Source organism: Ischnura elegans, chromosome 4, assembly GCF_921293095.1.
Source record: "Ischnura elegans chromosome 4, ioIscEleg1.1, whole genome shotgun sequence".
NCBI classification, from domain to species: Eukaryota; Metazoa; Arthropoda; class Insecta; order Odonata; family Coenagrionidae; genus Ischnura; species Ischnura elegans.
Window position 1 is genome coordinate 90,656,262 of NC_060249.1, and position 27,870 is coordinate 90,684,131.

General features: G+C 38.2%; 1 protein-coding gene across 2 annotated transcripts in view; it reads right to left on the reverse strand.

The window, feature by feature from the left end:
• Positions 1-3,331: 3,331 nt before the first annotated feature.
• The window catches only part of LOC124157760 (LHFPL tetraspan subfamily member 3 protein), a 63,027-nt gene continuing 38,488 nt past the window's right edge, over positions 3,332-27,870 (reverse strand). Inside the window, exons 3-4 of one of the 2 annotated variants that reach the window (XM_046532762.1) lie at positions 9,462-9,773; positions 3,332-6,620 (exon numbers count right to left, since the gene is read on the reverse strand). In XM_046532762.1, coding sequence (XP_046388718.1) covers positions 6,358-6,620; positions 9,462-9,773 — 575 coding nt within the window. In that variant the 3' untranslated portion in view covers positions 3,332-6,357. Of the gene's footprint in view, positions 6,621-9,449; positions 9,774-27,870 lie in introns of both variants that reach the window. The other variant, XM_046532761.1, reaches the window with a different exon arrangement.

A 27,870-nucleotide genomic window follows, 5' to 3' on the forward strand; every position in this document is an offset into this window, starting at 1 on the left:
ATTATGGATAATGCATTGTGGTAAATAAACTTACAATTTGATATTCTGTTATCATTTCTTGTTCCATTTACACCCTTACAACTTCCCTTAAGGTGCGTAGCGATGTCGGCTTACAAATATGTCGATCCACCAGAGGGAATAGTTAATTTTCTGAGTATATGCGCCATTTTCAGCCTACGCCATGGAGATGGAGGTAGGACTTACCGGCCAACGTTTCGCCGACAGAGTAGTTGAACATGAGCGAGCGATGCATCAACAACGATTATGATCGAACAATGATGGCCAAGATCACCGGCACGTAGCCAGGGGGGCTATATGGAATTTGTCTACCCCCCTTCCAACACGAGACGGAATGTTGTGACCCCTTGTGGCGACTACCCGCCATACTTATGCTGAGGATGCCACTAGCCCAGGGGCACCCAGGGGCGCAACGAGGGGGAGGGGGGTTTGGGGGAAATTAACCGTTGTCGTAAAGTAACCCCCAGAGCTCAGAGAAATTTTTTAGTTTAAATCATTTTACTTAATTGGATTGATATTACTAATATAATAGTGTAAGAATTAAAGAAAAATATCCCTCAGAAAGCTGTAAAACTCACAAATTTGAACAATTTATCTTAAAATTCCGCACTTTATTCATGTCGCACCTACCGCTTATCCTGGTAGGTATTCCATATCCACGCAGACCCCGGTATTAGTTGCACCCAGCCTTAATTCCTAGCTGCGCCCCAGCAGGTACTTTTTCGATAGTTACTTTTAATAATGTCTGCCGCCAAATCAATTGTAAAAATTAACGTTGGCGCCGATAATTGTAGCCCGAGAGTTGAAAATATTTTGGAAAAATCACGCGAATGGAGAGAAAGCCATTAAAACTGTCAGTTTCGGTAAAAAAATCTAACGACAAATATGAATTTCTACAAAAAGCAAACAAAATTTATCGCTAATTAAGTGAAATGGATGGTTTTCCAATGTGAGCGAATGGACAACAAACCGTTAGTATGGGCAACCCACGCGTCACCAAAGCACCCCCCTTAGAGAAAATTTCTGGCTACAGGCCCTGCCAGGCATCTTCTTGAAACATGACATACTTTACCATATTAGATAGATATCCTCCACGCGCTCGAGTTATAAATGGTGTAACTAACACTGTTTTCGACTTTGTTTCAATTTCAACACAGTTTCAGCCCAGAAGCGAGGCAGTGAGTTTCAAGATTGTTCAAGGTTTTGACTTTGATGGTTCAAAAGTGAGTCACTGTTACTAAAACACAGGCACATAAAAAGAAAAACTCACACGGGGACACGAACAGGGATTCTGACTTACAAAAAATATTGGGGGGGCTCAAACCGGGGATCTTGCCCCGGAAAATTTTATAAGTATGTAATGAGTTTTTAGTTTTTTAAGCGTTTTAAAAGAGTCATATGATCATCATTAGAACCCTGATAACTCGAATCTCAATATCTGGACATTCCGGGAAAAATTGGCAAGCCTGACACATTTTTTCCTCACACACATAACCAATTTTTGAGGGGGCTCGGGCCCCCTCAGGCCCCGTGGAGTCGGCGCCACTGGACACGAACATCTCATGTTAACCCCCCCTCTCTGCCCTTTCCCTTGTCCAATGTGCTCGTTTCCTGTCCAATGTGCTGTTCACTGCTCTGATGTTGAGGAGGAAGCTACTGCTTCGAAAGCTCAGAGTTTTATTTTTTCCTGTGCAAGTTTTTCTTTTTATGTGTCTGTGTTTCAGTGATAGTGACTCGCATTTGAGCCATTAGTATCATGTGCTACATGCATCATTTTTCCTCATCATTGCATATCCATCATAGTTCACTATCACTAAAAACAGAAACACATAAGAGGAAAAAACACTCACATGGGAAAAAAAAAATTACTGGTGCTTTCGAAGCATCTGCTTCACCCTCAACATCCAAGAGAAAACTGGTAGGACGTATAGGAGGCAGGGTCTAGGAAAATGTTGGAGAGGGGAAGGGGAGAAAAGGTCATGACGGAGATATGGGGTTTGCAGGCCACATTCAGACCAGGTGGGTAATATACCTGTAATTGCCAAATGCATGCTAATTCCAGGGTGTGGAGATTGAGGGCGGAGTCAGTTGGGGGGGGGGGGGGGGGGGGGGGGGGGGGGAGGAAAAATCTTCGGGAACTTCGAAACAAGTCATTAAAGAGGGAGTCATGGGACAAAGAATGTGTGGGTACTGGGAGAGATGCGTGGGGGGGATAATGGACTACAGGAGGCACAGTGATTATTTATTCTGAGGTTAAGGGGGGTGGTGCATTGGCCTGCATAGAAAGCAGGGCAGAAGTTGCAACAAAGGAGATAAATGATGTTGGTGTTGGTACATATGGAGTGGTACACTTTTTCATTTTAGCCCCATTTTATATTAAAATAAAAGTATATTTTGTTCATTCTATTCATTCTTCATGATATCTCCCTTAAGTTAATGTTTCTATCGGACCCAGAAATATAGAGAGGTTCTAAGATGATCTCCTCTGAGTTGCTCTATTCTTTTATTCTATTCCTCTAAGATATCTATTCTTAATAGCTAATTCTTAAGCAATCTAAGCTTAATGAGTAGCGTTGCAGTCTCTATCAGCTCCCAGCTTAAATCGTTTAAAATCTGTGTAATGCTGTCTGTGTGCCCACAGTAGTTTTTGAAGAATTAGGCAGCTTTCCTTTGCATTTTATTCACACGATGGATTAAGTCTTCCCATGCCAGATTAAATATGCTTGCCGCATATTCAAGGTGTGGGCAGAGAAGTGCAAAACAGCACCTTGCTTCTACTTTTTTATCTGGAAGTCTTCACACAACACACTTGATGAATCCTAGTTTCTTGAGGTATTATTGTGATGGCTTAAGGTCGTGCCACAGTAATAAAAGCTTTGGGTCAATATGCCCATCAGCTGTTGATAACTGTGACAGCTGAACTATCAATAGGTGATAAGTGAGTTGAACAGGATAGGTTATGGCACCCTATAGGAGGTGTAGCTTCTCAAGATGTTGCTGCTAGAAGCAATAAGAGCTATAGGGCATTAAGCCTGTCACCTGACTCATTGATAAGGTAACTGCCAGCAGAGATAGTCTCTACGACAAATATCTCATAACATTCTCATAGCATATCTCATATCTCATAGCATTGGTAGATCACAGCTGGATCTGATACCTCAGAGTCGTAAATAGGGACCAACAAATATGCAGTCCATTCCTTCCTTCCTCAAGTCTGTAGCTTGCAAACTGTCAATAAAAATATGCTTGTGAATCTTATAAGTAAACATAATTGAGGGTATAGGACTCTTCTTTAAGAACGAGAAGTCACTGATCAACAACTGAAATATATTTAATACAAATTTTGATGAGTTTAGGTACACATATACAAAATAGTTAGCACATTCTTAAAATAATGTCAATCACATCTTAGAAAAAGATTACAGAATGAGAAACTTTGTTCATTTTTTACCATAAGGTCCCTCTTACTTTCCCACACCAGATTATACGCTACTTCCTTGGAGTGTAAGGCACTTTGTAACAGTCTCATTATAAAATTGAAATTTTGCCTGAGGTTTGTCATTTCATTCATAGTTCACACGAAGAAGATGCTAGATGAATTTCAAAGAATGCACACACGTCTTCATCAATTCCGATCATACTATATGCTAGGGTAAAATCTGAAGTCTCCTTTCTTTAAATCACAAAGCAACATTATATTAGCAAAGGTGAACTTCAATAAATCCTCCTCAGTATGGCTCATGATTGGAGTCACGGTTTGCCAGTGGGTCTGAGAATTCGAACATAAAATTGGTAAAAATTGATATCATAAAAAATATTATTAATGCTTCTATTTGCCACATTTTAACCATATTGGGATTAACCTGGAAAATAAATGCTATTATTTTAACATATGAGGAAAACAATACTACCAGTTTAGGTGGCCAAGCTCTCCCCTTCATCTCACACATTTCTGTTACATGTTGGCAACTTCAGTAAAGGCACATCACACAAATACAATGTTATAATTAATATACATTTACAAAAATATATGTACAAGGATGATGCCAAGAGAACTGATTACAAAAAGAGAGACATTGATCCATTAAATAAATTGGTCAACTTAAAAAAGCTAGAAAACAGTATGATATAATGAAGCAATACCTGTGCTATGGGCTACTCAATGTCATACAAGGGTTGTATTTTCATTATTATGAGCAAAATTATTACTTTAACTTTTATTCAGCTTGATTTTACACGAAGACATGTTAGCCGACCCAATAGGTACACCTAGCATGTAGTCTACTCTTAATTCTACTTCCTGTGACTTAATTTTCACCAAATATGCAATGCAAAATGCAATAATTATTTTTTATATTAATTACTTTGTGATGGCAGAAAAAGAGTGGAAAGAATACTTCATTTAAAAGTTAAAAGATTTTTCCTTTTAAAATTTATTTAACTTCACATAAAACAAAAAAGACTGTACATCAACCAACGTTCTATGTAATCAATTGGTAAAAGGTAAGAAACAAATCAAGCATTTGAGTATTCGATTTAATTAGGTACTATGAAACAATAAGGGGACACATAGCAATCCTCAGTCATGCCAAGAAAAAGTAATTGTTCATTTCATCTACGAAATATGATTTCATTCTCATCCTATCTTAAAAAGAATTATAATATCCCTCTGCACCCACACATAAATTAAGTCTGAAGCAATCATTCTGAGCTCCGAACATACTTCCAATTGGATATCACATTAAATGATGTAAATTAACATTCAATGCACAGCCAAGAAATCAGAATTTTCAAAATGTAATTGCAATAACCATTTATTCATAGCCGAAGAATGAAGTTTGGAGGAACAAGGAATTTTGAATTGAGGGACAAGGAATCTGAGATTGAGTGAGGAAGAAAATGTAAATGCAGGAGAACAGGTGGTCCAGAAGATACCACAACCATGAGAAAATCAGGAGAATAAACTGTACTTAGGATGGATACCCTTGTAGTTCATCGGTATAAGCAAAGAGAGCTGAGAATTATACTTGATTTTTTATGTGGTACGTTGGTAACTATCTCTTTTTCATGAACTTGTAAATTTGAAGTTTTCCTATTAGTGATGTATTTAGCTAGGATAAAAAGCAAGCATCATTAAATATACACATTGAGCAAGCTGCTTGGATAAATGAAACAAAAAGTATTTATCCCAACTCCAAAAATTTGGAAATTCATCATATTAAAGCATTCAACCCCATTTATATATATGCAAATATCATATGACATGTACATTAGACTTGTTAAGTAAATTTTTTGCGGGTGTTAAAATTCATAACATCAAATATTTAACAGACCAACAAGAATAGACTCCAATGAAAATATTTTTTTAAAGAGCTGACGCACATTTGTTATTACTTTGCTAAAACATACACAATGTATTAAAAAACAACAGGTTCAACACATTTGAAGGTGGTAAAAAATTAATTCCACAATTAAAAAACTAATGCAAAAAATTTCTAAAATCTATCAATGATAAAACTTGGGAGTACCGGCTGATGAAAAATAAATGAGAACCATCACTCGCCAAAATTATGCCAGAGAATGCAAATCTATTCCTTGGATGACTCAGAATAGTTTAACAGTTTCTTTTAGGAAGATGAGAAAATAAATCTTCCTCGTGGAATTTCAAGCAAAAAACTACAAAAGAATTTAAATTTCATTATTATTTCAGCCTTTATAGAAGATGCCTAGTGTACCGATTTGCTGGTACACAGTAATTTACACAACAGGCTCAATGGCACATTCCAGTTTGAAAAAAAATAAAATTGAAAAGATAATTTATTAAATCTTATTGTGCACTGATGCTCAAGCAGTGGACACAGCACCCAAGAGTTGCATAATAGTACAAGCATACATGAATGGGGATCGCTCACAAAAAATAATTGACATGTAGGGATTATTATATCCATTTGTCTTCAAAATACAAAAAACATAAATAAATAAATTCCTATTAGGTAATTGCATTTGGCTACAATGCAATTAATGACAAAAATAAGTATTTCATGCTAAGCAAACATATACAGACACATTGAGCTATACAAACATACCTATATAAGTTTTTATAAGTCGATGTAATGGATACCAGGGCATGAATATTGAATATATCAATGATGAAAATAAAAACATAATCATCAGTATAAAAGTAGCACTGAGCCATCTTATTTTCACAATATTCTGGTGCCACTGACTGCGTTATCCAAGCCATTAGTTATAATGACAAGAAGTTCACATTTTAAGGGGAAAAATTAAAAATTATCATTTTTGTTACCATGGAAGTAAGCCATAAAGTCAATGTTTTGATCACAGTTGGTAATTGTGCATGCTTGATGCATAATCACCACGATAAGCAGAAGACTTGGATCGTCCCCCTGCTGTCCGACTAGAGAATTCTGAATAGCGATCTTGCTCGTGGAGAAGTATAGGAGGTCCTGCCATCATTACTCCACTGCCACCGACTACAGACCCTGGAGGAGGTGGCATCAGCATCACTGGACGAAGGTTCAGAGACTTTCGTGAACCCGCAAGAGACTGCGCGTCACTGACAAAAGCACCATTTACTTCACCTGAAACAAAGCCAGTTGCATTATAACCGTGCTGCAGAAACAGGAAATGTAATTGAAAAGGAAATGCACATTCACAAACTGGCCCATCCACAAAAACCATACAACTCAGTATGAACAGGCTAACATCGATGGCTAAGTTCTAACAACACGAATCTCAAAAATAGCCACTTTTCAGGAGAGCAAAATAACGATTAATTTCTTTTACTAGCACACTGAAATTAAAAACCAAAAGTTCATAAAACTGAAAAAGAAGCATTCATTTGCAAATAAAGAGTTATTCTTTGCTTGTATTTTATTTTTTAATGTTATTAAACTTTGATTAAGATACCTGTCTCAAACCGGCCTAATTCGAGATACGTGTTGTTAGAACTTAGCCATCGACATAGCATTCACCAGCAAAATCAGATGTTTCATCATCCAAACCTATGAAGTAGGTGCATAATAAAAAGGCTACTTGGTTTTATTTTATTCTAGAGTACCTATTTTAGGAAAACTCAGGGAATGCAATTAAAATATTCCAGCAGGAATAGTTAGGTGCAATTATAAAAGCTTCACTTGAATTAGTACTGGAACCGTTACCTTTCGATTTGCCAGTTTTAGCGTAAATAGTGGTGAAATTTACATGATTTGCCTAGCACAGATATTCGGCCTTTTCAAACATTAACACATCTCCTAAGAGTGCATAAGGGTCACAGAAAAGTTTAACCCCAAAGTAGCTACATGAACAACAAGACTTGCTCAGTTGATGGAATCTATTTTACCTGGCTGCTATTTCCATATAATACATCAAAATTCTGAGAAGTTACAGTGCTGGCCAACTTAACAAGAGGCAACACTTGAAATTTGAAAAAAAAATCAATCACATATACATTGGTAGGACAAAATTGTAGTTTTCCACCATGTCTAATTTAGAAGTGACATTGATTGTAAGGAATATGTATTTTTTTATCTATCAAAAATTAGTAATGTGTTGTACATGAATAAAAACTCAAATATGCATAACACTCTTCAAATTCAGCAAGTAAACTTGGCAGTGGTTGTCATCGACCAAACTTTTCCAAATCCTCACACTATCAATTCACCAGAAAGTACCGTTTCCTTTGCACTCCCGTTTCCAAGCCCCTGCACCTTCCCCATGCAATAAACCATTTAAATTCAACTTCTTTGAAATTCATTAACGACGTAATTATTAATATAGATTAGATAAATAAGTAAATGAAGTTACATCGGCAAAAAGTACCCCAAAATAATGAATATTAAATGATAGCAGAGCAACAACCCAGATAGCACAAAGTAAGAGAGTTATCCATTTCTTATGGTTTTCTTAGGGAAAAAATTGATAAGCAGCTTGTCGTAAGCTAAGGAGCTTATACATGGCAAGGGTAAGATTTTAGGGAAGAATAGGTATGGAATGCCGCCAAATATCCTCAGACAACGTAAGTTGCTTCTGTTGGAGCTCCAAAGGCGGCTGAACAGCGTACTACACATGCTATACTGCTCATCCCGACAAGAATTTAAAGCCTAACAGTGAAATTCAGCGAGTCTTTATAAGAGCTTAACAACTGATAATAGATTTTCGCGTAAATAGAAAAAATTAACAAATGCAAGCAACTGGCTGGAGAAGATACTAACCATAATATGCACTAGTACTTTATCCTTGTGGCTGAAAGAAAAAAAAATAACACCAGGGAGAACCATACGTTTAACCTACGCAGCTCTATACGCTAACTATTACACCACGACAACTGATGAATATGAGAGAGTTACCACTTTAAAATCCAATAATGTAGAAAAACTTAGCTGGTGGGTGCATGAAAAAACTGAACTTATTCAAGGTATGAACTTATATGTAACATTTATGAATTTTTAATTTATGGTCTGATAACCCGATGAATACAATATATATATTAGATATTCCTTCCGGCATTTTTATATTATTCTACGCCGCCATTCTTGTGAAATTATGTGTTTTTTTACAACTGTCGTTTCGCCATCATTTCATAAATGTGAATGATTTTCAAATTATGGCCATATGATGTTATTTCTTCACACACCATAGAAGTGCCAAGAATGGAAAAATTATTCTTATACATAAATCCCTTAATGAATAGTCTAAAATGATGGGATAAAAACAACATCTACGGAAGTGCTGAAAGTTTGGCATCAATTTTGTCATTACTCTGGATGTTTGTTGGCCTGGCCATAAGAAACCCATAACAAGCTTACTTGATAAGCGCCTTCCTTATTTCTTTCTTTCACCTCATCTCAATGACTTATAAGGTGCTAGCTGGGAACTGCACAAGTAAAATCACATTGCAGCAGTTGACTGACAATTTCCCGTTGAAATCCCAGAAAAGGACCCCAAAAACATTCCCGGGTGAGACCAGACAAGGGGTAACGGACCAAAATTATCTTGAGGATAAATTTGGAAACTCAAATGTAATGTAATATAACTCATTTCATCATAATTATGCCGGTCACATGTATGTAAAATCGTACATCCCCATATCAGAATCAGGCCCACCATAGACATTTCTTTTGGAGTGAAATATAAAAACAGAATGAGTTATTATTATTGTGTTTACTATTATTCACATAAGTTAGATCAATCTTGCAGGCTGGAAAAATGCTCTAGGCAGGCCTGTGGGCCATAAGTTGGCTGCCCTTGGACTAGACATTGGTATGGATCTGGACTCAACAGTGGAGTGCAAGCAGGTTTAGAGTAAGATATATGTTTAGTAAAATGATTTATGTGAATACTGGCAACATATTAAAAATTCCAAATCTCAAATGGTTAGCCAAATTCAATGAAATTGAAACGTTTCGTACTTAAGGACTGACCCTTGTAGAGGGAGCCAGGGGCAAGGCCATTGTTGTGGACATTGCTGAGGGAGTCTCCTGTCGAGAGGAGGCGCACGTGGCGAGATGCCAGCAGGAACGCCAAGGCAGCGAGGACAAGCGAGTCAGCGGCTGCCACTGCTGCCAGGACGAAGGCCCACCTCACACCGCACCCTCCATTTCCAGACCCGAGGGTGCTCCCGCCAAAGCCATCGCCAAGGCGATAAAGGCCAGCTGAGGGGCCACATGTGGCACGGACTGGAGCCCAATCCCAGCCAGCTGGGTATGATGCCACACCTGCCACCATGCAAAGACCTGGGGAAGAAACAGAAGATGTTTTAGGGACTTGAATTCGGTTTTTATTTAACTTGTCCCAAGTGAGGCCACAATCCTGCCCCCTCTTCCCTTGGCCAGGGCACTTAATAAAACATATAAGTATATTATTATTATACACATACCCTTGTGTATGCATAGGGCAAGCCCAAACAGAAATAAAACATTAAGATGATTCATTGATGATCCATATGTTTCAGTTTGTAAGGTTTAGAAGGGTAAGGATGAATGAACCATGAAAGGATACCTTAGATGGATAGAAAGGATACCTATCATAGATGCACAAAACAAAATAATGTTACAATTTTTATAGAGCCTATATAATACCCTTATGGGTCCTATACATATAATTCAGTTACTATCAATTTAATTCGGTGGACCTATTTAAAAAATAACACAGCATAACTATATTATTCCAAGGGAAGAGAAAATAAAATTCTCTGGGGTGTTAATGACACCCCATGTGCCTTCTAATGTTATATTTTGCCACATTCCCTCTCCTGGGTTAACTAGAGTATATTCAATCAATAAGTGGCAATTCAACTATGGCAAAAACACAAAAACAGTTGAGAAATGATGGTGCTAACACCCACTTTGGGTGGAATGCAATGTAAGATAGTATGGGCTTGAACGATGAGTTAGCCCAGGGGCCAGGTGTTTCTTTGGGTGGGCATGCCTGCAAAGGTTCTGTTCAGGAGCATGAAGAAATGACCAAGGCCTTACACTTTCATTTAAAAAAGAGCTAAGTATACATCAAGGATATCACAATATTTAACACATTAATCAGGAATGGACAAGAAGAAATTTTTTTATCAACAAGCTAAATTTAAATATGTATAGATTTACAAAATTACATTTCATTCTTCCGTATTACACCCATTCGGTCAGATTAATATATCCGATTTATAGACAGAAAAATGCCAAAGCACAAGTTCAAATGGTACATACAACATCATAAATATCATTTTAAACCCAATTTTTGAGATAATACTGTCATAAGAGACGCATACAGGGTACTATAAATCTTCCTGGTAGCGTATTTCTCCATAAAAAATTGCAGCAGGCATAGTATGAAAATATGAACCACCTGGATATTATTTTTTCCAATTTACATTAATTACAAGTCCTCTCTTTTTGAGCAGAATTAAATATATTCTACAAGTCATCCAATCAGTACCATTTCAAGAATGAGAAGACCTTATTCTCAAGGAAAACTTTTGAAATCTGAAAGCAAGGCTCAATTAAAAGCTTAGCCAAACAATAGGTGCTTAAAAGAAAACTTGGGGCCAAGAGTGAGAAATGTATTGTTCAAACATTTGGGTCTCATGATATTGGGCCAATTAATGATGACTCTGTGCCATTTCACTCCTATAAAAAACTAAAAGCATTCCAATACATTGAACAATGTGAAAACATTATCACACGATCACTTAAATGCTGTATTATTCACTGTATTGCTAGGAGTAATTAATATATTCCAGCATTCCCATGTAAATTTACAATGGGTGGTATTCGTGCATAAGTGCATTTGCAGTCAAAATAAGTCACTCTGGACAATGGACTATTCACGGCACATTAGCACCTAATTCAACAAGTGCATACTAAAATGTATAGTGTCATGTAGTTTGAAAAGGTAAGGGTTAGCCTTAAAAATACCTTAATAGATAATTTACTTCATTCCAAACAATTTTTGCAAAAAGAATACCGTAAAAATAAGTGCAAGTAATACCTACCGAATAAAATGTACGAGTAAAGAGCAAAGGATAAGCAAGAATTACATGATTATTTTCCTCCGAGTGCTCCTACTCTAGAAATTTTAACTTACAGGCAATAACTCAGCCAATTAGACGCTCTCCATTACTATAACCGCAATAATACATTGATATAACTGCAATAATATCCAGATAGTATTTCTTTCTCGGTGAGGGAGGCATACCTTTCCCTTGAAACTGAATTGATCGATAGCTACTTAATGAGGTCAGGAGACACTTGATGGTTCACATACAATACCCGACACTATTTTCCATGACTGCTTAGAAAATTAATTTTACGAAAACCAAAAGGATATTGAGAAGATCGTTATGTTGAGAGAGACAAGGCGAGCGGGAAAATGTGCATTCGACCTGCTTCCATCACGCAGATGTGGCTCACGCTAATATTTAATTTGGGAAAACGTGCGAAGAATGGCCCATAAATGAATAGCCGAGGGGGGAAAACGCGGGCGTCGACTCCGGCTCATCTCGCCGCCGATCGGAACTGGCGGCGGCAACACTGCCGCTCACGTCCCACACGAGACCTTTCAAATGGATGAGCTCACGGTTCAGGAGTACGGAACCAGCGACGATCACTGCATGCCGAAGAGTTTCTCCTTTACAGTAACGACGCTCTCTGGCCCCAAGACAAAATAGGAACAGCCAGGGGGCGGGGGGAATCGGAGGATACGGACCCCCTCCCCCGAAATATAAAAGCACAATTATTTTCCTTCATAAAAGAAAACAAAATATTGGAAAATCATGAACTTACAAAATATTTCTAAGACAAATGCAGTTTTTTTCGATTACGAAAAGTGTTACAGCTAGTTTAAAACACATTACTTAGCACCCTGTTTTTTAAAAATTTTCCGCCATGGTTTTGGACCCCCCCAAACGAAATTGCTGGCTACACCACTTGGAACAGCCAAATAACCTAATCGCGAAGCTTGATCAGAGAGGCGAGATGACAAGCCATAGTGAACCGGGAGGGGAGGGTCAAATCCCTCTCAAAATGTTTGAGAGATGAGTCTAATGGGACCCCATGCAATTAAAACCCCGCGAAAATGCACTGCCCCTCCCCTTAAACATCTCCGAAATACATTCTCCCTCCACGTAAACCACCCTGTGGAAAATGATTTGGCAACGGCATTGCAAGTTGCGGTAGAATCTCAGAGTGAACACATATAAGAGGCGCAAGTTGTACTTGGAAAAAGCGTGTTTTATTAATTGTTTTTTATTTTCGACTTTTTGGTGCTGAATCGATTAAACCAGAGCTGTTGAAGACATTTCTGCCAAAATATTTACAACTAACGCCATCAATTGAGGGCATTTAAAACTATTTTCACACTCGGAAATTTAGCTAATTAATCACAGAGAAATGGAACACATTTTCAAATGCCTGATTATTGAAAAATGTACTGACATCAGAAGCAAGCATGTATGCAAAATTTCACGCAGAGCCGACGATGGAAAGTGGGCAAAAAAAAGCAATTACAAGATTCCATCGATTAAACAGACAAACAAAAAGTAAGTTAAGACAAATCGTGTAATAAAGTGGGTGTGCCGCTGCATCTACGGAGCCCTACGACGCCTTCGGGGTACGTATAGGAAGGGAAGGGATAGGAGAATCTTTCGCAGTCATTATGGTGACGCCAGATACCTTTGCCACTACGATCACCACATCTACGATCTACATCTACGATCACCACAAAGAAACCTAGGCTATTTCATATTTCGACCAAAATATTCTGAAACCAATGCGAGAGTTCAACCCAGATTTTCTTTCAACAGCCGCTGATGATGGCCGAGTCGGGGAAAATTACTCGTGAGTCATACTCCACTACCTTATGATTCAAGTAATTACACTTTACGTTCAAGGTAGGCTAATAGTAGATCACAAAAACGGAGTATGAGCTAATTTTCGACGATCATGAAGCGTATAAACAACCTATCTTGGAAATTATACACGCATGGATAACAACCTTAATTTAAATTACTGCTCAATAATCCTATTTATAAAAAAGTTATTATTTCCTTAATATACATAATTTCATACTAATGAGAGTTCGCAAGTCCCTAACCTCGTACGTTACTAATTACTGTCATTTTCAGAACTCTGGTTGAATGGAAACTACAGCACTAAAATTGGACATTATATTAAGTATAATGCCACCGTAATGAATTTAATAATGCATATTTATTAGTCAAAAAGCGAAATGTATTTCATATATTAAAAATCGCGAGAAAATTGGCTTGTAACGTGGGAAGTTAATACCTAACAAAAAAATTCATGAAAAAGGTTAACGCGTATCATTCACATACTTGTTCTTGATTGACTATTTTTCACAGATAACCTAGGTGAATGACTTTTCTCAAGAAAATTTTTTCCTCTAGACTCAATGGCAATTCATAAATCGTTTTAATATCTCATGCGATAACGGATGGACATTTTTTACATCTACCAACCACAGACGAAAAATTACGATAGAAAATTTTACGACATTTTTCAAACTTGGTCTCCGTCCCCTGGTACTCCACTCACCCAGGTCTTCGGAGGCATTACCCGAGTTAAAATTACTTCAACTATGATGAAAAAGGATACACAAGAGTGAAATGAAGGTGAATGACACCGCGTCATTTTCAGGTCACACGCAATTGCACTAAATGATCATTTCAGAGGAAAGAAATAAAAATCCATTAAAATTTCACATTTAAGTAACGGTACGCCAGTATGGTACACAAATACAAGGAAAAAGGTAAAATGAAGTTATTAACACATTCCTTATTCATCCTTGTTTCCGAAGTGGACCCATTACTCCCATTTTACCGTTCTTTTTTCCTTACATATTATTTTCTTCGTCCATAGTATAGAAATTTTTTGGCTAAGGCGAATAGAAACTTAGAAAGATTTGCCTGTATCTTAAAATTTTAAAAGTTTACTTTAAAACTTTCTCAAATTGAATATTTCTCACTTTGAGATACAAAGAAATGTTGGCATGGGTATTTTCTATACACCTTTTTTGATGACACATTAAGTTTTAAACACGTAATACGGTGCCGAAAAAGCCAATATACGACCAGACGAGCGGGAGATATTGATGAGCTTCATCCTATTAATTGATGACCTTATTATTTACATTAGTGATGAGCAGTGTAAGTGATCATAAGGTGAGATGGATATCCCGCGCTTTCCTCGGTGAATCGAGCATGGATTTTGCGATCACCTGGCATGGATAACCTACCACTAAGTTTCTTAGAAGACGAGATGCTTCTGTCATTTAGCAGAGATAAAAGGCCCAAGATCAGAAGAATAATGAGGATCAAATGGATCGACCGAGTTAGTAATGAGTCTCAAGACGAGTAGGAGAGAAGAGAAGCCTCATGAAAATCCTGATAAGAAAACGGAACAACCTTATATGCCATATGTTGATACATGATGGCCTGATGAAGACAATCATCGAGGGGCAAGTAGATGCCAAGAATGGAAAAGTGAGACCTCGAACAAAATATACGGAACTAGTCGAGAAGGATGCGAAAGACGTGAAATACGTAGGCGAGAAAAGATTAACCGATAGGAGAATTGAGTGGAGAGCTGCACCAAACCAGTTAATAGGACAGTCGGATAGTGATGATGTAGAGGTCCAAATACAATTGAACACGGCTTTTCGAAAGATACTCGCAACCATTCGGCAAAGCGTAAATAATTTTCCCACATTTGAATTTTCTTTAGCACCACAACGCGTTTAGCGAAAGTTTCAACGATATGCCGCATATTTGGACGGCGGAGAAGCGTGAGCTGAGTAGTAAACGACATTGGCATGAAAAAAAATTTCGAAAAGATTTTTGAAGACCGACATGAAGCGAAACTTTTCACCGGCAGAGTGAGTCATAACCGAGTTCCACAAAAATAACTCCTCACTTTCCCCAGCGAATCATAATGCTCCCGCTAACCGCACAAAAAAGTGTGGTACTTCCGAAACCAAACATTGTGCTGGGAATAAAAAGAGCCTTGATCTTGCACGCGGTTACCGTTAGGTCACGACTGAAAGTCGTTCAACGCGTGTGCGGCGGATGCCGGGGGCAGGTGCCCGCTGACCTACTTGCCCCCGGAGTGACGTCGCACCTCAACGGAGGAGCAGGGCTCTCATTTCCATCAGTCCCGCGACCGCGGGGCGCACAGACAATCGGTGGGAATAGCGTGAAGGCGTGGAGATTTAAAAGGACGCATCACTCCCGCACGTATTTTGTCTTCTCTCGCGACGTATTACTCCTTCAATACTTATTAATACATAGAGATAAAATACACGTCATACCATCGTTTGCGCGGTGAATGATACAGAGCGATAACCATTTTAATTATAATCCCAGTTATTTCGTCCTATAAATATTAGAAAATGAAAATGAGACCGTTGATTTCCACTGATTTATTTCGTCCGTACGACATGTTTGTAACCATAGAGGTCATTATCAAGTACAAAAAATTTGAATTTGTTTACCATTCAAATTTGTTGTACTTGATAATGACCTCTATGGTTCCAAACATGTCGTGCGGACGAAATAAATCAGTGGAAATCAACGAAATCTCCTTTTAATTTTCGTGTATTAACTTCCACATAGTTGAGCCTAATACCATTGAACGTATAAATATTAGCTTTCATCATTTCGTACCTTATTATGGAGCGATGGAACCATTTATGGTGGTATATCACAAGGGAATGACATTTGAACTTAAAATACGTAATTGTGTGAAATTGAGCTATTTATGAAAAAAATTGCCCGTAAATTTCAATTAATTATTACGTAGAATTCCTCGAGATTAATCCAGAAAAGAACCTCTACATTTACGCTACATTTGTCTAAAAATTTCAAGAGTATGTAAACACTTGTATTTTCCAGTATTAAAAAAATTCTCCGCGAGCATAACGAGAGAAATATTAAATATTTAAGAACCAGATAAATGCTGACAGTGGTCCACTCTTTACTCTCTGAAAATTTCAAGATACTAGCTTAAGTTTTGAACCTCAGAGTAAATATACACAAGAGTGCTCAATGTGGCTACGAAGTAAACATAAGCTGATGCCGAAATTGAAGCCTCCAGCATCGGAATTATACCGGGGAATGGAAAAGAAGTTAAAGAATGAAATTATTATAATTACGAAAAACTATTGCCAACATAAACGGCATTCTTCGAGGTTAAAAATCATATCTACTTACAGAGGAGAGTATAATTAAGTTTCATTCAATCCTTATATTTTAAATTGAATACTTTCCATAAAACGATGAGTCAACCGCATCACCATTTTCAGTTAACTAACGTGATTTGACTCAATTACAGTCACGAATATTATAATGCAGTATTCTCCAGCCTGCTACTAAAAGTGCTGTTGCCCACCACGAATTTTAAGGCGCCACTCGCGACACTGACGTCAGAGCAATCCGAATTCACCGAGGCTTACATTATAACTTGGGCTCTTAAGTGAAATAAATATTCAAGATGAAACCATCGAATTTATAACTTTTCAACGTTATACCTCGTGAAAGAAAAACCTCTATTGCAAGTATTGAGAATAAAGGGATCGCTTTGAATTCATTGCTCTGCAGCGGACATTTTAGAACACCGATTAAAAAGTGACCGAATTGTCAGCATATCTCAACCTTTTGCAGGACGGAATGGAGCCTCTCCACGTAGTCCCCTTGATTACTGCCTTTGTTTGCTAATAACTCTAAAAGGTGCCCGATGACGAGCCAAAATTTTTCTTCAAAGAACATTAAGTCAGTTTTTTTTTGGGAAGACGACATATATATTCTAGCATTCATAAAATTTTTTCGAATGATTGGGCAAGTATCGCAATAAAAACCAGCATAAAAATACGGTTTTTCAAAAGCAGTTTCCCATAAATATAGAAAGGAAAGCCTAATTTTTGTGATAACCAGTCGATGAGGTATGTTTTGAAATTTTAATGAAAATGACAAGCACTTCCTTTCTCGATCTAGCCACCTAAATAGAGATAAACGGACAAAAAGGCTTCTGAGAATCCAATACGAGCCAAGAATTTTAGATATTCCAAGAAGAAAGATGAAGCTTAGGCAGCCTCCACAGGGAGAAGATAAAAAAATTCCACGCCCCAACCGGTCACCTCCCGATTATTAATGCTGATTCCCCCGTCGGACGAGGTCTCCCGTGGCCTTGCCGAGGTTTAACGGACACGGCCGAGGGAAACCTCCTTGATGGAAGGCGGAAGGACGTGGAGAGGAATTCTCCCGTGCTATGCAGGCCAGCGAGCTTACACACTCGCTCGAAGCTACAGGGAGCTCAGCAATGACGTGAACGAAAGCCATGCCATTGTTGAAGCACTCAACTAAGTTCCCAAGCTGGAAACTAGAGAGACTCCTCTGAATCGGTTCTCGAACGACAGATATCATCATTACGGGTCCTTATCGTATACGGTGATTTTCTAAGGAGCCGATTGATACGGAAATGGTAGCTCATCCTACAACGGTACATTAAAGTTAAAAGCTAAGCATTCCCAGTGGTAAATAATGGTGGTAATTCAAGTTAATAACGTATTTACGTTCCCATGCCACTTATTTCTATGTCATCGGGCATTACCACCGGACGTTATTCGTAGTAGCAACCAAGCGCGAAGTACGGAGCTCATTAAACATGCATGGCTTATGAAAAAATTAGGAGATTTTAAAACCCCAATCACATTATTACTGAATATTTTTTGCTTATAAATAATATTGCCACAAGCTTGCAATAAAATTTGCGATATTTGATAATTATGAGTTGATTAAACGTTTAATTTATGGAAATTACAAAATATTAACACTTATCACCTTTTTACCAATCGTAAAATAAATGCTAAAAAGGAAACAATAAATGATTAAAGTTGGTACGTTTTTCATAAATAACTAATAGTAGGCGGTAGTGCAGTATCGGATACAAATGGGGGATGCGCCTCCCCCCCCCCCGTTGAGATGCCACCCGTACTGCCAAACGTTGTAGAACCACAACTGTAACTTTTTAGTATCATAAGATGGTATTTTTTTGTAAATGTGAATAATCAGTGTAAGTAAAACTTTGTATGTGACTTGATAATTTTCAATTACGATAAAAGTAAAGGTAGCTCGAGATATCTATTGCGCCCCCCCCCCCCCCCTCGGGTTGAACATTTTTCTTAATCCGCCACTGAGATAGGGGAACAAAAAACATGGGATAAAATTATATCATAATGGAGGAATGAATCCAAGAGCAATCACAAGGCCCTGGGCATCATGGCCATGCATAGAGAACTGGACAACTTCCACAGAGTGGACGGAATCTAACGAATAGTGAAGAGCACGGAGCCGTGACAGAAGATACGTATGATTAAAACTCGGTAGAATTGGAAGACAAAAACAGTGCAATGAAGTGTAGACACGAAAGTGAGTCCGTCAATGACTAAGGGTCATTTTTAACAAAAAAAAAGGTACTGCAATAACTTTACAAACGAAATATATGTCTTCATTTCAATTTCATGCTTTCATAGTCTCTTGTGAAACTGGATAAAACTCCAATTTAATTGGATTCCTCAATGCTTACCTCACCGCTGTGAAACGATTCACAGTTAATTTTTCGTAGAAGGGGAGCTGCAGGCATTGTTTCCCGAGGGAGCGAGGCTGAAAGTCGCACAAAAACGTCTCCAGTATGAAAATTTAATCATTCACGCAACGGAATGTCCTTATAGAGAGGCCGCGAAATGTTCAACAATCGCTTCAAGGAACTTTTGTCGAAAGAAATTCCCACATTAATGCGAAAAGGATTGAAATTCGCTTCAACTGAACACAATAAAAACACTCGACGGTTGGACATTTATGCAGTGAATTAAGAAAAATAGTATAATTAAAAAGCACAACATAAGAAAATTTAAGAGTAAATCACCAGTAAAAGCAGGAGAAGATGAAGACTGTACTAATTGGCGGAAAATAATTGACTGAGGAGGTTTTGCGAATTACATAAATAAATCGAAGTCAATGCGGCAAACTTTGCATTGGACTAAAGAAGAAAAATTTGTTTAATCGTTCGACCTTGAGATGACACTGCGTGAAATTCTACGTTTTTCTGCATTACATGCGAAAACTTGAAAACAGAGAATATTGCTAACGATAAGTTAATTTTCCAAATCTGATTTCAGACGTAGAATTTAGGTAAGGGTCGTGTAAAGACTTGAAATGAGCTTCAAAAAATTGAAATAACTAGCAATAATCTCACTGATTTAACGAGGGATATTGTAATAATGCAATTAATATGTATATTCCATTTTTACTCATGGATGTAGAAAGATGGGGCTGACTGAGATCCCATATTTAAAGATCAAGTATTTAAAGATAGGGCTGCTATTCCCGTGTGGGAAGTACTAAGTTCCAGTTACATTCAATCAAAGTACACCTGTATTTGCTCGGATCGACTTGACATGCGACTTTCCACTGCGCATACCTGTTTGCTGCATCTAATGTCATGTAGAGAAGTTTCACATTTGCTCAACTACTGCTGTCCTACACTTAAAAGTACCAGTTATTCGTTTGAATTATTTTGCGAGCTGAGTACCAATTATATTAGTACAAGGTCGAAACTTCCAGGCTAGGTGCTAAGTTTCAGCTGGGCGAATCAATTTTTCCGTTGTATGCACCATTGCCTGTATTATTACTAAACATAATGGGAATTTAGTTAAATCTTAGAAACAAGGACGTTCTTCCAAAATATTCCATATCAATTCAACAATTCAGACTGAAGAAATGATATTAAAGGCATCATGCCTTCAACTAAACAAGCACTTCAGTTCACACTTAAAAACAGCTCTTCATGAGACAGTAGGATTTGCATTCAAGGAAAGTTATCTGTCGTTACCATACGCGAGACGCGGAAAGTTGGAGTACGAGGAAGTGGGCAATATTAACGAAGATACTGGAAAAGGTTTAATGGTGCCAACAACGTGAAACCGGTTTAAATCGGGTGCAACGATTCTGGTAAGTCAGAGGCCTCATTAAATCCACTGGAAACATCTCAGAGGGAGGACGAAAAAGTCAAAGAAAAGGATTAAAATTTGTGAATTTTACCAGAAAAGCTTTATAAGCAGCTAGCGTCAGATTTAAACAAAGATTTTTGTTTTCGGCAGAAGCATACAATGGTAGATGGCAAATAATAATGAGAGGCTGATTATTAGCAACGTTAAGAATCAATAAAAGTAGTATCTTTCCTAGTAGGAAGGTGCTCCGATTAACGTATTCAAATGTACGTATAATCTTTAATAAATATCGGCCAACCAACCACTTACTTTTATTCCTCCCTTAATGTCACGACGACAATATGACTATTATGAAGCTTGTTTAATAAATAGAATGCGTCGATCGCAATCTTCCTCACAGCTTTCTTCTCTTGAAACACCAGATCCTCAGTTACTTTGGCACCGGCCAAAAAGCTTACGATCGCCTTGAAAATTTGAATTCGAAAAATATCACTTTTGGTAGACCTCCGGGAGAATGGTATCTTAGTGGTATCAAGGAAGGTATGGCCAATGCGGCATCAATTTAAAGCCAAGCAATTTAGAAGAGGGATTAATATACTAGAGGGTCCATGGCGACACTAATCGAATGATTGAATGCCTACATGGTGTTTTAATTCTTTAAATTGACACAAAAGAACAAATTTACTTCCTCTCTGATGAATTACTACGCTACATAAGGCTAATCAAGGAACTTAATCGATAGTATGTTGACTATTTGAGGGAATCTTTACAAGATTTTCTGCTATTAAACTATTCAGGGTTCCCACTCTAACCAAATTATAAAATTCACGGTTTTCTCCAGGTTTTCACGGTCTAAATTGCGTCCAATTCACGGTCTGTTGATAATCCATTTTAGGAAGAAATATTGATCACATAAAAATCACTGGCCGCACGTTAACTAAAAATATAGCAAACGCGAACGCCGGGAATACAAACGCAGCAATAAAATGTGCTCTTTTGACGTCGCCTAACCTTATCAAAATTTAGGGCCGGCTAAAGGTTGTGAGTGGGAAAATGGAGTGTGACAGGGAAGTGAAGAGGTGTCTGATTTCTTACCAGGGTTAATGATCACTTTGGTTAAAGGTCTCCCAATCACAGCCTTGAGGTCTGTGTGTCGTCATGGCACACGGACCAATAATATTTGCGCTTCGAATGTACGAGTACAGATAAATGCGTGGACAGTGTCTGCGCATGACTGGCCTTGAAACATGATCGACATATGGATTTTTCTTTTTATCCGTCAATGGTAGATCTACAATCAAGTTTGAGAGGTTTTTAAGGTTTTACGACGAATTTCACGGCTATTTCCAGGTTTTTTCACGGTAGACGGAATTACCGGCTTATTCACGGTTTTAAAGTTTTCAAGGTTGAGTGGGAGCCCTGCTATTCTATTTCTCCACAGATCTATCTCCCCTACAATTTATCCTGTGATACACGCAGAAGGATCAGCCTAAAAATTTCACTCATTTGAGGCTCTTGTTTAGGACCTAAGGAAATAAACCAACTCTAAATGAAAAATACACGTCTGGATTTTAAAACAGAAAGTACAGACCAATATGGCGAGTAAAGATGGGATAAAAAACAAAAATATGTATCTGGGATCAGTAACAGTCCCTTTTAAATACCTACTGATGACAATGTTTCAACAGTAAAAGGCGCCCCATGAGTTTCATCGAGGAAGTTTTACACGATATATTAACTAATAAGTGAATGCTATGAAGATATTCATTAAGTTGCAATAAATGCAAACATCTGCCTCATGCAAACATCTACATCAGAAAGGAGAAAGATGCCAGCAGATGGATACAACTGAATGATATAAAGGAACTAACATTTCTAGAATAGGAAATTAAGGTATCGTAAATATCCACGGGGACAGGTATAAGGACAAATTAATGAAATTTTCCGCAAAACGGGCTGTCATATAATACCCATTATAACATCAAATGGCGTAATTGGAAACAATAACACGATTTTGATACAAAATAAACCAACTCGAAATGAAAAATGCACGTCTGGATTTTATAACAAAGTAAAGACCAATATGGCGAGTAAAGATGGGATAAAGACCAAAAAGATGTACCTGGGATCAGTAAAAGTCACTTTTAAAAACTTGGAATCAGTTACGAGTACTTATTACATTTTTTAAAAGTAACTAGTGGTAGGGTATGAGCCGAGATTAACGATTACTTTCAGAAAATATAACGAGAACAAATAAAAGAAAAATGAAATGTAGTCGTAGTATGAGACTCAATAACTTTTACTCAGTTACATCCTCTCGACGGGGAAGATGGCCTATCCTTCATTAAATTGAAGCTAACTTTGCCTATACGGCGAAGGAACAATTAAAAAATAAATATTTAAAAAAGAAAATATATGTCTAAATAAAAATTTCACTTAAACTGAAAATCGATTTTGGCGATAAAAAGAATTGCCTTCAAACACGTCAGGCCGGTATGGTCGACGGCTTTCACGACGCTTTTAATGTGCTGCTTTTACTCCCAAACTAACTTGCTGCAAGGCAGACGACAATTTGCTTACTTGCAGCACAAAAAACGATTACTCAAAAATCACAGCCCACTCATGGAAATTTGAATGCGCGATACGAAATGTGGGACACTTATCAACGCTCAGAGGTTCGCTGCTCGCAATTTCATTCAATTATGCAACGATGTTACTTACACATAGGATTCAGAATTATGCACAGGGTTTCAGTCCGCAAATGATGGGATAAAAAACAAAAATATGTATCTGGGATCAGTAACAGTCCCTTTTAAATACCTACTGATGACAATGTTTCAACAGTAAAATGCGCCCCATGAGTTTCATCGAGGAAGTTTTACACGATATATTAACTAATAAGTGATATAATGATCATTATATGCAAAGTACAAATTTTGGATTTACGGAATAATCCACACATTCCTCGTTTTCATAAGGAAAAACTTATGTTCTATAGAATTATCCAATTTCTCATAGTCTCCTCAGAGCTGGAGGCGTGAAATCGTTACTGCAGTACATCAAGAGATAAATTCCCAAGGAAAATCCGAAAGGAATCCATAAACCGGTGAAGCCGACATACTACAGAAATTCAATTTCACACTATTTATAGTTAACCACAGCATCATAATGGCCAGGAAATTCCAAATATCCCACAAGAATAAGAGGCTGTGATTTTCAGCGGAAAAAACAGCAAGATGCCAAGATTACATCGCCGGCTCAAAGGGGCCGAAAAATTATGATACGCCAGACCGACAGATATCAACAAATCATTGAATTTTTTTTTGATAACACTCACTATTCGTGACGCAGAAGTGAAATTCTGATGAACAGTGATTGAGTGGATATTTTTGGAGAGAGAGAAGACCGGAGTAAAAACATGGTCTCGATATAAAAATTGAGAATCGCTTTGCGGTCTCGCGAGAGGTATTCACGGTAATCGAGAGTGGAAAGGTCGACACGTTCACTTTCAGAATGAATTCCAGTCTCCGTTGAGGCGGGGACAAGGGAGTAATGCGGCTGCCACGCGCGAAAGAGCAAGGCGCGGGGGGCGCTCGCTCATGGAGGGAAATTTCGTTCGAGCATTCGCTCCAGTGCGCATACAACTTGGATGGAGCCACAGTGGATGCAGGGTTGGACGATAAAGTGAAGAGACCGATTTACGCGCATTCCTCCACATATATCAATAGTCCCGAACTACAATCGTCTAAATTTGCGCTTCCGCTATACCAGAAAAAAATGTCTGTTACTCACGAGAAACTGTTGCTAAGTTGCGAAAGAGACTGATTTTCGCGTCTTCCTAAGCATATATAAATATTTCTGAACCACGTTTGTATACATATGTGCTGCCTTTAAGGCCATTTTACACGGGGCACGGAATTGCGCAGGTTAAAACTGCATTAATTTCTAAAATGGCGTGGGATAGCGCGAATGCATGAACGAAATTAGAACGGGGGCTATTTTGCCATCTCACGTCCACGCATTCTCGCATGTGTTCTAGCAATTCACCGCTTTAAACGACGCAATTTTGACTGCGCCTTCGTACACATGTCAGATTGTGCAAGTACGTGCCCCATGTAAAACGGCCTTTACACCCGAACATAAAGGCTTGTTACTCACGAGAAACTGTTGCTAAGTTGCGAAAGAGACTGATTTTCGCGTCTCCCTCTGCGTGTATCAAGAGTCCTGAACCACGGTTGTCTAAGTATGCGCTACCTTTACACCCGAACAAACTGGCTGCTACTCAGGAGAAACTGTTGCTTAATCACTAAAACGACGCAAAAAATGAGTTATTGAAAGGACAGCCGACTCGTAAATGAAAGCCGATATAAAAGGTGTACACACCGTGTCCAAACGCATATTTCACCTATCTTTGGCCAGGCGATCAATTATACACAATCTCAACACCATTTCCAGCCCAGATTAGAGCAGAAGGTACATCGGAGATTAGGGAAAGAATATGACGTTCACAAAGCATTTTCTTCATAAAATTTATGATTACAGTCGAGATAACCTAGCCGGAATTTTAGAGGGGATACCTACTTAACACAAACCATGAATTGCCTTTACTTATATCGGACAAGTACATTATGATAAATTAAGTATGGTGAGTCCCATTTTTAAAATATCAAGGCACAAATTAACGGTTCAAAATTTTGCTTGACTTGAAAGCCTATGCGTAAGTAAATGCGGGAGGTGGGTTTCAACTATGCCTCATAGATTCAATAGAAATTTGATTACCCAGTCTAGTCATTTCGATCCATTTGGGGGAGATTCACATAAAAATTTATATTCTAGTTTCGCAGGAAAAGGCTATCAAAATGTTACTTGCCCCATAATGCTAGTTTTCGTTATAAAATAATTGTTTGATGCACGCAAATCTCTTTGGCGCTCGGAAATAAATCCACACAGAAAAATTAAAATCGAAATCTTCTCCCACGCATAAATTCAGTAGGTAGTCAAAAGCAGATTCTAATAGCTAGCCATGCAGGCTACAAGTACGTAAAATATGTTCACAAATACTTATAATTGCTACATAGAACTCTTCATCGTGTATGAAAACGATTGTATGAACAGACGCTGAATAGGGTAGTTTCCTTCATCAAAGAAAACGAAAGGCATTGATTGCGATTCGTTACCCACCATGACTGTATTCATAATATAAAAATTATTTCGTTTTAGAAATACCGGTTTAGACGAATAGCAATGGTCCATTTTTATCCTCATTTGAAAAGGGCCAGATTGGCGCCCATGCGATGCCACTCCACGTGACGTCACAGGGACCTAGTTTCTTTAGGAGAAGATAGGAGTTATACATCGTTTGAGGTTACCAATGCATCCATGAGGCGCAGAGCTCAGGGAAACATGTCTCAATAATCACTTATTAAAACTGGCTAAGGTCGGAAAGTTTTCTTCGTTTGATAAGGTATTAATAATTCTTATTTAAGCCAAGCGCTACCAGCCAGCAGGGTACTCAGCTACCCGCTAGCAGCCTGCGCCGTATCAGCGCTAAGCCTCGCCTCAAGGTCACCTCACAGGGCGGCAGCGGAAACCAGAAATACGTCGTACTGAGAGATTTCCCGGCATTCATACTTAAGCGTCGCGTTTTCGCGCGCTTGAAAATTTTCACTTTTCATTTAATCGCGAAAAATAGATATCGTCATTTAAAAATCTAAAAGCGTGAAATACGTACTCCAGGAGTAATAATCTTTCGATTTAGGCAATTAAAAAATAATAGGAAACCACCCTATTCAATCGGTATTAAGTTGAGTGACGCACAATATTTTTGGGAAACCTAAGAAAATACGGGAGGGTAAGAAAGCCCTAACAAAGCACAGCCCCCTGGCGCCTTGCCTGTATCCGGTTGGGGTCGAGTTCAAATTGATTCGGGATGTTTTACCAGTGATCGACCCAGACACAGGAACACAGGCGGTTTTTTGGACGGTCAATTTTAGTCCTCACGTACGTTCACTTGTTCAATAAAATCATTATCTAATACAAATCATAAATAAATTAGTAATAATAAATTAAACATGCATTCATTTAAGAAATTTATCGCACTAAAAACGGTAACTTAGTGGGGAAAAATCCCCAAGAAATTCGAGCCCTTTAGGCTCTATTTTCTAGCTTTTGTCAATACCCAAGGAGAAAAAATATGCTTCGATTTGCTGAAGACTAATAGCACTCATAGCCGAGACAGGCAAGGATTTGAAGAAGGCTTTGACAATAATGGAAAGGACAATGGCCAGATATAAGCCGAAAACCAACAAAATAAAGACTAAGTTATTAGTATGCAGCAAAAGAGAGGAGGCTAAGAAAAACATTAACCGAGGAAAGCATAAGCTTGAAGAGGTGAAAGAGTTTTGTTACCTGGGAAGCCGAATCACCAACGATGGACAAAGCAAAAAGAAATAGTCAGTAGAATAGCGCAGGCGAAGAGGGCTTTCTACAAAAAGAAGAATCTTCTTACAGCTGAAAATTCCAGCATAGAAGTAAGGAAACAATTCATCAGATGCTACATATGGAGTATGTTTCTCTATGGAAGCGGGGCTTGGACGTTGACAGCAGCAGAGAAGTCAAGAGTGGAGCATTCGAAACGTGGTGCTACCGAAGAATGATCAAGATTAAATGGATCGACCGTGGAAGTAACGAGGAAGTGCTAAGAAGAGTGGGAGAAAAGAGACGCCTCCTAAAGACCTCAAGCAGAAGACGGGACAACTTAGTTGACCACATTTAGAGGCATGATGGCCTTATGAAGACAATCGTTGGAGGATATGTGGAACAGAAGAAATCGTCGCTACGAAAAGGCTGGCGGATAGGACAGAGGAATGGAGAGCTGCGTCAAAACCAATCCTAGGATTGTTGACTAATGATTGTGAGGCTTTATTTCACCTCTGCAGTATTAAAAATTATCTAAAAAACCGCTTAAGCATCAATAACGAAAGAAACGCTTCACATTGTAGTGATTGGGCATTCTCCGTTAGGTGTATTTCTTTTTTTACAAACAGTTTATCAAGCTCTTTTGCGTCATTCAACACTAATGAGAGGGTAGAGACGTAACGCTTAACCTCACCGATTTTTTTCCACGGGATAATTATAGCCGTTGTGTTTCACAGCTTGACAGAACCAAGTGTTTACATTTTTTTACCAATGCGCCCACATCGCATTTTTCTGGACGGCAAGTCGGCGAGTGAACCCAGTCAGCATTTTTCTCTTTGTCAACTCCGCAGTGCAGCAGTACTTGCAATTTCACACAGGAGTGGGTTCGATGTCGTTATAAAG